Source organism: Mus caroli, unplaced genomic scaffold, assembly GCF_978045245.1.
Source record: "Mus caroli unplaced genomic scaffold, Mus_caroli_1 scaffold_6, whole genome shotgun sequence".
Classification (NCBI taxonomy): domain Eukaryota; kingdom Metazoa; phylum Chordata; class Mammalia; order Rodentia; family Muridae; genus Mus; species Mus caroli.
Genome location: NW_028227261.1, coordinates 10,258,060 through 10,269,279, shown reverse-complemented (window position 1 = coordinate 10,269,279; position 11,220 = coordinate 10,258,060). Strand labels below are relative to the sequence as shown.

General features: G+C 35.5%; 1 protein-coding gene across 2 annotated transcripts; it reads left to right on the top strand.

Annotated features, from left to right (window-relative positions):
* Positions 1–345: 345 nt before the first annotated feature.
* Positions 346–8,128, top strand: LOC147004095 (uncharacterized). 2 transcript variants are annotated; one of them, XM_085838665.1, is made up of 4 exons: positions 346–375; positions 4,863–4,989; positions 6,642–7,972; positions 8,057–8,128. In XM_085838665.1, the coding sequence occupies exons 1-4, from the start codon at positions 346–348 to the stop codon at positions 8,126–8,128; spliced, it is 1,560 nt and encodes a 519-aa protein (XP_085694791.1). The 2 variants fall into 2 exon arrangements, with proteins under 2 accessions (XP_085694791.1, XP_085694790.1); XM_085838664.1 differs by having other exon boundaries at positions 6,642–8,128.
* The last annotated feature ends 3,092 nt before the right edge of the window (positions 8,129–11,220 follow it).

The following is an 11,220-nucleotide window of genomic DNA, read 5'->3' as shown; positions in this document are numbered from 1 at the left end:
TAGTTACAGCCTCTCAATTTTCTTTTGCTGTGTGTCATTTAGGTCAGGTGGCAGGGATTTCCATATCAGGTGTTGTGAATAAACTTTGAGACTCTAGGGTGGTGGGAGGAACTAGGTTACACTTACAGTCTAAATATATCATTACTTACTTTCATGACTGCACATTGTCAAGATTCCTGGTATCATTTTGCTTTTAATGTTTATATATATAAATGTGGTTTAGCATTGTCTGTAATGATGTTGTATTTATTTCATCTTTGAATCATTCAGACCTTGATGTGAAATTTCAAGAAGAATTCAATCTTTGTTCTTCACAGAGACCCTGGGAGAAGGACAACAACAAGAATGAGTGAGTCTCTGGTAAATACACCACAGGTCAGTGTCCTTTCCACATTTCTTTTTAAAAAAATCTCTTTTTATTCAAGTCATCCAAAAGTTTTAATCTCTACATGTGGAATGGTATCGAAAGGGCTTATTTTCTATGATCTATATCTTTTGTAATAATGAGAATTTAATGTTTTTTCCTTTCATGCATATAATGGCTTTATATTTTAACTTGATTTTTTTTTTAAGATTTATTTATTGTATATGAGTACACTGTCACTGTTTCAGACACACCAGAAGAAGGCATTGGATCCAATTACAGATGGTTGTGAGCCAACATGTGGTTGCTGGGAATTGAACTCAGGACCTCTGGAAGAGCAGCCAGTGCTCTTAACCGCTGAGCCATCTCACCAGCCCCTTAACTTGATTTTTATATTGTGAGGATATATAATTCCCTTGGACTAGAGACCTGCATGTCTCAAATAAGATTTATTAGAATGATGCTCAAAGAACAGATTGATGGATATTTTCTATGTTGAATAAGTTCTGTCCTTTTGTATTAGTGTGAAGTAAGGTCTCTTGTGCCACATAAATTGCATTTCAGAGATGGTCAGGTTTCTAAACACAAGTTTGTGAATGAGGATATAGAAATAAGTATAAATTCACATCACTAAAGAAGATATGAAAGAGTAGAATTTGTAGAAGCTAAAATTATATAAGATCCACTGTTTTGAATCCTAATAGTAAATAAATTTATTAGCTTCCTAGGGTCACAGATAATGGAAGGAAAATATCTTTCTTTTACCATTATTGTGATTGTGAGATGATACATATTTCAGTATTCTAAAAACACTTTTTTCACACCTCATGTCACACAGTAATCACAATGACACCTGAAATCTATTTATCTCAAGAGAGATACTGTCCATGTGGAAAATTCACAATATATTGTTATTTATCCCTCCTTTTGGTTTCAGAAATAATTTTTTTCTTTTTTTTTTTTTTTTTTTTTTTTTTTTTTGGTTTTTCGAGACAGGGTTTCTCTGTGTAGCCCCGGCTGTCCTGGCACACACTTTGTAGAACAGGCTGGCCTCGAACTCAGAAATCCGCCTGCCTCTGCCTCCCGAGTGCTGGGATTAAAGGCGTGCGCCACCACGCCCGGCCAGAAATAATTTTAAGTCCTGTTTTCTTCACCTTTGTATTTCATCACATGAACTATATTAGTAAAATTTTTCTAGAGAGGATAGCTATGGTGCTGTGCATAAACCATCAATTTTCAAAAATAAATGAATGTCCTTTCTTATTTTTCGTCTCTTTTTCATTAGAAGAGAAAGGCTTGAATCAGTCTATGCTAATCCTCTTCAGCCAAGCTGTGCATCACATAGGGTAAAATGAAGGGTTGTAGCAATGTTTCTATTTTTCATTACGATACTATTTTCTTTAAGTACATAAGTGTATATCTGAAGGTTTTTATGTACACTGAATGATACATTATGCCCCTAAAACCATGAGAACAGCACCAAACCCTGGGGAATGAATTCAGACATAATAGTGAGCTGCAATATATTTAGAGAGAATTAGATTAGTTTTTAAAGTAGAAACAGCAAGTTCCCTTTACTCTTTAGTCATTTGTTCATGGAGCAGGTTTACATGTTTGAGGCATATTTGCAATAAAGACAATATATAGTCTGTATATTATAATTTTTGATAAACAAAGGAGGAATGATAGATCACACTTCTCTATGAGAAGTGCAATTCTGATATACCTATGGTCAAATTCTGAAGAAAAAAAGTTAAAAGTAGGATACTGAAATTTTCAGTTAGGTTAATACAATGAGAAATAATTTACTAAATTTTAATGAATATTTAGTATAATTCTCCCTCAATTTAAAAAACACAATTTGATAAAAAATTATTATACTTCATTGGAATACATTGCCATATATGATATTTGCTTATACATACATATCTAATCATTTTATAGTGAAAGACCATATGGTATTAATGAAATTGTTATTAAGCATATTTATTTATGTCTCCATAGGAGCTAATTAAGAGTCCAAATGTGGCTCTGCAGTTAAGGTGTCTTCTTCTTGCAGAATTCAGATTCAGTTTTCTGTACCTGCCTGGGGACTTCTTTTCCTTCTAGAACTCTTTTTTTTTTCAAGAATATCTTTTACCGTTGCCTGCGTTTCTCATGTGCACAGAGCTACATGCCAGCAAAAACAACATTCCATATGAAATTAAAGTCAGTAAACATTATTTAAAAATTATAAATGATCTGGAAATATTGCATACGACACAAGAAACCATCCAGGAAAGAGAATGAGAGCAAATGTGAAGCCTGAATGAGTTTCAGGACGGCTGACCCCTTATATCAACATTTTAAGAATTAGGAATGATCCCTATGTATGATAAAAATGTTTTGTATTTGTGGAACCCAGAGCTGGAGACTCTTATGTGTTCATTGTAATATGGGAAGAGATTTATCCCACCAGTGCTGTATTTAGGTATCAACTTTTATGAGGAGGAACCATAATTGTGAATGAATTTATAATACAGGAAAATGCTATTATCTGACCCGTCCAGCAGGTCCAGTTTTTTAGGGTCTCGAGGGGACCTTCTCCTAAGAACCAAATGGCGGGAGGGAGAGACGGACACCAAGTGCAAGAAACGACACGGAATCAGTCTGAGTAGTATCAAGGTGTCACTGTATTCAGCAAGGCTCAAGGCTTAAATGCACAAGCAAAAGGGGAAGTACTTCTCAGCAGGAGGGGTGGGGCAGTGGAAATGTATAAGCAAAAGGGGAAGTACAAGTACTTCTCAGCAGGAGGGGTGGGGCAGTGGAAATTTTTCTTTTGGCAGCTACATGGGAAGCAGGAACTTGGTATCAGGATGTGGTCAGGACATCTGGTGCTGACTTAGGGCTGGAACATTCTGTGGTTGTTCTCGAACAGTGCGTCGGTGGCCCACTTTTGACCCCCTTTTCTTCTCGCAGGGGAGAGGCCCAATTCAGAGATCAGGACAATTGTGTTGTCTTTATACTCCCAACAGTTACCCAGCATCCTATCAAACAACAAATCTGCTCCAGAAGGAAAGTGAATTGTATCAGATTCCACATTTTTTAAAATATTTTATTTATTTATTATATGTAAGTGCACTGTAGTTGTCTTCAAACACTCCAGAAGAGGGCATCAGATTTCATTACGGATGGTTGTGAGCCACCATGTGGTTAAATAATTTTAAAGCTCTCTAAAACTGTTTATTTCTATTTTATGGTTTTGAATACATTCTTATAAAATAATTTCCAAAAGCATTTGATTTTCTGTGTCAAGGAACGTTCAGTGTATGATGCCCTGATGTTGCAGTTCTATTGTGTTTAAAGAAAAAAACTTAGTCATTTAGTCCATCTATTATTTCTGCATTTAGTATTCTACCTGTTTCTTCTACAACGTGTGTAGCATTGAACTTAGGCCTCAGATTGTCAAAAGGACATGTTGTTATACAGATGTGAGACACAGCTGCACATAAGACTAAGCTAGTGTCCATATTTGAACAAAGTGGACATTGTAAAATTTGAAGGGATATTTTTTTATCATATCTTGACTATCTCTAATGGGACACTGGGATTCTGTTTGTTATCAACCCATATTTCATAAAGGTACATTACTGCATCTAGCAATCAAAAGGACATGTTATATTCTATAAATGTTTACTGCTTTTGAAATTACATCATGCATTCTCAGTGAAAAAGAAATATAAGGAAGTCTATTAGTAGTCTAGAAAGTTTCTTTGAATAAAGTTAATTTCTCTTCAATATACGTTGCTTACATTTGCCTGAATGTATGCATATGTGCTATGTATTTCTCCTGTCAGTAGTGTAGTGTTCAGAAGAGATCATTGGATTTTAAAGAACTGGGTTTAACAATCTACTGTTAATTGCCACGTGGCTGCTTGGAATCAAATTTCATAATAGATGACATTGAAAGACAGTATACAATCCAAACTGCACACTAAAATTTTTGAAAAGAGTGATGGTAGCAAATCTTTCATTTGCTGTGAAGGTCTCAGTAAATCACAGAAAAGTCTTGAAGATGAGAGCCTTTCTGATTTTTCTTTCCTTTTCTTTTTTTTATTTAGAGAGCCTTTCTAAATGTGAGTCTTAAATTAAGTCATTCTATAGATTGTCAGTGGAAGAGCAGAAATTTGTATCTTCAGACACATCTCAATCACACTTTCAGAAAAATTTATCCTTCAATATTTTCCTTCCTCATCTGCATCAAAAAAGGATATCTTTTTTTGTTGTTGTTGTTTTCAAGACAGGGTTTCTCTATGCATCTCTGGCTATCCTATCCTGGAAATCACTCTGTAGACCAGGCTGGCCTCGAACTCAGAAATCCGCCTGCCTCTGCCTCTCAACTGCTGAGATTAAAGGCATTTGCCACCACACCCAGCAAAAAAGAATATCTTAATTACTTCTTTTTTTAAAGTAGAAAAGCATTTTTGTCCAGTATCAAGTAGGTAGTTTTCCATTACAGGGTCTGTTAACCTTCAAGGACGTGGCCTTGGACTTCTCACTGGAGGAATGGGAATGTCTCAGTTTTGCTCAGAGGACATTGTACATGGATGTGATGTTGGAGATTTACAACAATCTGTTGTTTGTGGGTAAGAATGAACTTCTTGTTGAATTCCTGTTTCTTTCTTTCAGTTTTCCTACTAAGTGCTTATGTAAATACTCTGAGATATCCAGAGACTCCTGAATGAGAGAAATTCTAGTTAAAATCATAACTTGTTCATTGTGTTTCCTTTACATTTCTCTGCTTTCTTTGGAAAAGTAACCAGTGCTATAATCTCTGAGATCACTCCTTATCTCTTATCTAGCTGCAATCAACTTAAAAAAGTTCAAGTAAAAATTTTAAGTATCCAGAACAAGAAACTGTATTTCTATACATATAATAGTTGCAATTGTAAAAATCTTACTATTGCTTTTAAATGTTCCCTTATTTATGAATCTAAAAATATACAAGGTTTCAAATGGATATAGAGCTGTTGGTTTGGGCATTGTTTTTTATTTAACTTTTTGACATTTGATCTCTGTGTTTAGATCTGGGACAGCATAATCATTATCCTAGCATTTTGGATGTTGAAACAAATCTATTTAGTGATTTCCCTGACACTCTTGGCTATATCATAAATTTATACCTGACCAAAATTATACCTGATTCAGTGTCACTCTGAATCAAATTGTAAATATAAAATTAGTGATGTATCATTTAGAGTTCTACTTTCGGGAAATTCACTACAGATGGATCATTTATTTGTCCAGCTTACGCAAAGTACAATTTTCTTTTTTATTGGTCTTTTATTTATTTACATGTCAAATGTTATGCCCCTTCTTCATTTCCTGTCATGAATCTCTATATCCCACCCCTCCCCCTGGCTTTTATGATGATTCTCCCACCACTGATCCACCTACTCCCACCCCATACCCCTAGGATACTCCTATGCTGGGATACTGAACCTTCACAGTACCAAGGGACTCCCCTCCTGTTGATACCACATAAGGCAATCCTCTGCTGTATATAAAGCTGGAGCCGGGCTGGTGAGATGGCTCAGTGGTAAGAGCACCCGACTGCTCTTCCGAAGGTCCGGAGTTCAAATCCCAGCAACCACATGGTGGCTCACAACCATCTCTAACGAGATCTGACTCCCTCTTCTGGAGTGTCTGAAGACAGCTACAGTTTACTTACATATAATCCATAAATCTTAAAAAAAAAAAAAAAAAGCTAGAGCCATTTGTACTTCCATGTGTACTCTTTATTTGGTGATTTGACCCATGAGAACTTTGTGGGTCTTGATATTGTTGTTCCTCCTACACAGTTGCAAAGCCCTTCAGGTTCTTCAGGCCTTCCCTTAACTCCTTCATTGTGGTCCCCCTGCTCAATCTAATGGTTGGCTGCAAGGATCTACATCTCTTTGGTCCAGTCTTTGGATGGCCTTCCCTTCATCCTCTTTTCCATTCTTTGTCCCTCTTTTTCCTTAAGACAGGAGCAATTCTGGGTTATTATATTTGAGGTAGTATGATGTTTAATTTGAAAATAAAATTTAGCAGGCTATTATCATTTCCAGTCATTTGATATAGATCATATTTGAGGTTCTTCTGAGGATACATGTAAAGATTAAAAAAAAAAGAGAGAGAGAGAGAGAGGAAAACCTCTCTTGAGAGTACGAATCCCTGAATTCACTGATTATTGAATCCCTTACTCCTTATATAAGTAATTCATGTCACCTCTAATTGCCTCCCCACTTTTTTTCAGAAAATCATTGCATATGTGGAAAGTATGGGAAGGTCTTGGATGAAGACAGCCAGTATATTGTCCATGAACACATGAATATTCAAGAGAAGTCTTCTAAATGGGACAAGCTTAGCAAGGTGATTCTTGATTCCCCCCAATGTACACCGTACAAAACTTATCACAGCTCTCTTCAATACTCGAACCAAAAAAGACTTAAGCCCAGGAGCACTAAAGAAGTTTGCAAATACAATGACTCTGTAAACGGTTTAAATTTGTTTTCTACCATTAGTCTCAATCAAGAAATCCACATGCAGAAGAAAAAACACAAGCGAAATGCAGAATTTGAGAAGGTTTTTGTTTCTAAATATAAAGTCATGGTGAAACGAAACAATACTGGAGTGAACCCTTACAAATGTAGTGAATTTCACAAATATCTAACCCAGAGAGAAAAACTTCAAAGTCAGCAGAGAATTTATCATGGAAAGAAACCTTACAAAAGTAGTAAAAGTGACAAATGCTTTACCCATCAAATCCATCTTAGTATTCATCAGGGAATTCATGCAGAAGAGAAAATTTACAAATGTAGTGAATGTGACAAATGTTTTAAACACAAATTCAATCTTAGTGTGCATCAGAGAATTCATACAGGAGAGACACCTTACAAATGCAGTGAATGTGACAAATGCTTTACTAGAAAACACAGTCTGAGAATTCATAAGAGAATTCATATAGGAGAGAAACCTTACAAATGTAGTGAATGTGACAAATGCTTTACTCAAAAATCCCATCTTAATATTCATCAGATAATTCATACAGGAGAGAAACCATATAAATGCAATGAATGTGACAAATGCTTTACTGAAAAAGGCAGTCTGAGGATTCATCATAGAATTCATACAGGAGAGAAACCTTACAAATGCAGTGAATGTGACAAATGCTTTACTCAAATATCCCATCTTAATATTCATCAGAGAATTCATACAGGAGAGAAACCTTATAAATGCAGTGAATGTGACAAATGCTTTACTAGTAAACACAGTCTGAGAATTCATCAGAGAATTCATACAGGAGAGAAACCTTACAAATGCAGTGAATGTGACAAATGCTTTATTGATAAAGGCAGTCTGAGAATTCATCAGAGAATTCATACAGGAGAGAAACCTTACAAATGCAGTGAATGTGACAAATGCTTTGCCAAACAATTCAATCTTAGTATTCATCAGAGAATTCATACAGGAGAGAAACCTTACAAATGCAGTGAATGTGACAAATGCTTTGCCAAACAATTCAATCTTAATATTCATCAGAGAATTCATACAGGAGAGAAACCTTACAAATGCAGTGAATGTGACAAATGCTTTAGTAAAAAAGGCAGTCTGAGAATTCATCAGAGAATTCATACAGGAGAGAAACCTCACAAATGTAGTGAATGTGAGAAATGCTTTACCCACAAATCCCATCTTAATAATCATCAAAGAATTCATACAGGAGAGAAACCTTACAAATAGTTTGCATGTGACAAATACAATACTCACAATGTCAGTCTGAGATATCATCAGTTATTTCATACAATAGAGAATCTTTATAAATGAAGTGATCGAGACAATCCTTTGCCAAGATATATCATCTTAAAATTCATTAGAGAATAGTTACAGAAAAGGAACTTTTCAAATATATTGTAGGTATTAATCCTTTCCTTTTGGCCTATTTCCTAGAATATAACAGTGAATATACTTTCAGGCTAGAAACTTAACTCATGCATTGTATGAAGAAATATCTTTGACTTCACTTCAGGACAGAGAGAACTTTTTAGGGGAAAGTATTTCTGTTGGGAAAAATGTGGCATATGTTTTATTCTTGACAACACTTGAGTCTCCACTCTAGGGAATTAGTATGATTATGAAAATCTTGTGAAAACTTTCATGCAATGTTCAAATCTTAGATAATCTCAACTAATTATGCTGGGAGAAACTCTGAAAATGTGAAAATGTAGAAAGCTTTTCATGACACCTTTTTACTTGTTCACCCTCAAAGGTTACAAAATGAAGACAAGTCAGAAGATAGTATTGCTTAACACATTCATTGAGACAGAAATAATCCATTTCAGAAAGGAAACTATGTAAGGTCTTTAATGCAATCCTCAAAATATCTAATAAAACTGATAACATTCTGTATATTTAATTTAAATGATCCAATTAAGAAAAGTTATACTTAAAGGAGTACCTGGCAAACTGAGCCACTCAGACTGCATATTCTTTATCCTATAAATATGCTTACAGATATGAAGTGTGCTTCGAGTATCCAGTAATCATAATTCTTCTCTAATCCTTGTTTGTCATTATAAGATAACAAGTGACTCTGAGTCTCTTGTGATCTGGTCAACAACTCCTTTTCTATTGTCCTGTAACTAACTCCAATGAAGCTGAAATATTCAACAAGTTTGCTTTGGTTGTTTTCAATTTGCACTTGGGATACTCACATGAATATATGTTGCATCTTTCCAGGAAATGCCTCACATAAAACATACGCAGAAGTCATAAATATTTTTGCAAACCTATATCATAAACTTTTAGTAGTGATTTTCAACTGGTGGATAACAATCTCTTTGGCATGTAGTGACCCTGTCATAGTGGTTGCTTAAAAACATAGGAAAACACATTTTTCCATTTGTCTTAAAACTGAGAAATCATTCATTGAACTGCAGGGTAGTCTGCCCACCTAAAGATAATTTGAATTCAATGTCAGTGTTTAGCATTAAAAGAGTTAGAAACACTGTTTTACATATGGTGATTTGTGTTAAGTGAAATAGGTAAGATTCAGTTCAATGTTCCAGGCAAGTAATACTAGGTGAAGATAAAAAGAAACAGAAAATACGTAGAAGCTGTCAGAGTGTCAGCAAGAAGTCTGCTTTCTCTTTTGAGTTCAAAGAAATATGAGAGAAAAATCTACAAAAATGAATGAAAACATGGCTTCATAGATGTCAAGGATAGCTATCCAGACTTTGCTGTGTCTCTGCATGGTTCTGAAGTGATGAATTCCCATTTATTGACAAAAGTCCTATGAGTCTCAGAGAATGCTGAGAATGGTGAGCATTGTTTTAGGTGATTCTCACCCATTTGATATTCCTCAGTTAGAACTTTTTGTTTAGCTCTGTGCCCCATATTTTCATGAGGTTATTTGATTTTCTGGAGTCCACCTTCCTGAGTTCTTTATATATATTGGATATTAGTCCCCTATCTGAATTACGGTTGGTAAAGATCCTTTCCCAGTCTGTTGGTGGCCTTTTTGTCAAGACATTGACAGTGTCTTTTGCCTTACAGAAGCTTTGCAATTTTATGAATCCCGTTTGTCAATTCTTGATCTTACAGCACAAGCCATTGCTGTTCAATTCAGGAATTTTTACCCTGTGCTCATATTTTCGAGGCTTTTCCTAAACATAGTAAAAGCAATCTACAGCAAACCAGTAAACAACATCAAAGTAAATGGAGAGAAGCTGGAAGCAATCCCACTAAAATCAGGGACTAGACAAGGCTGCCCACTTCTCCCTACCTATTCAATATAGTACTTGATGTCCCATTCAGAGCAATTAGACAACAAAAGGAGGTCAAGGGGATACAAATTGGAAAGGAACAAGTCAAAATATCACTTTTTTCAGATGATATGATAGTATATATAAATGACCCTAAAACTTACACCAGAGAACTCCTAAACCTGATAAACAGCTTCAGTGAAGTAGCTGGATATAAAATTAACTCAATCAAATCAATGGCCTTTCTCTACACAAAGGATAAACAGGCTGAGATAGAAATTAGGGAAATAATACCCTTCCCAATAGTCACAAATAATAGAAAATACCTTGGTGTGACTCTAACTAAGGAAGGGAAAGATCTGTATGATCAGAACTTCAAGTCTCTTAAGAAAGAAATCAAAGACGATCTCAGAAGATGGAAAGATCTCCCATGCTCATGGATTGGCAGGATCAATATAGTAAAAATGGCTGTCTTGCGGAAAGCAATCAGATTCAATGCAATCCCCAGCAAAATTCCAACTCAATTCTTCAACGAATTAGAAAAGGCAATCTGCAAATTCATCTGGAATAACAAAAAACCTAGCATAGCAAAAACTCTTCTAAATGATAAAAGAATCTCTGATGGAATCACCATGCCTGACCTAAAGATGTAGTACAGAGCAATTGTGATAAAAACTGTATGGTACTGGTATAGTGACAGACAGGTAGACCAATGGAATAGAATTGAAGACCCAGAAATGAACCCACACACCAGTGGTCACTTGACCTTTGACAAGGGAGCTAAAACCATCCAGTGGAAAAAAAAGACAGCATTTTCAACAAATGGTGCTGGCACAACTGGCAGTTAACATGTAGAAGAATGCGAATTGATCCATTCCTATCTCCTTGTACTAAGGTCAAATCTAAATGGATCAAGGAACTCCACAGAAAACCAGAGACAGTGAAACTTGTAGAGGAGAAAGTGGGGAAAAGCCTCGACGATATGGGCACAGGGAAAAAATTCCTGAATAGAACAGCAATGGCTTGTGCTATAAGATTGAGAATTGACAAAAGGAAAAACAGACAGCACTT

Coding starts and splice junctions, on each gene's coding strand:
- LOC147004095 (XM_085838664.1), top strand. CDS start 346: ATGAGTGAGTCTCTGGTAAATACACCACAG. Junction 376..4,862: donor CTCTGGTAAATACACCACAG/GTCAGTGTCCTT, acceptor TTTCCATTACAG/GGTCTGTTAACCTTCAAGGA. Junction 4,990..6,641: donor CAACAATCTGTTGTTTGTGG/GTAAGAATGAAC, acceptor ACTTTTTTTCAG/AAAATCATTGCATATGTGGA.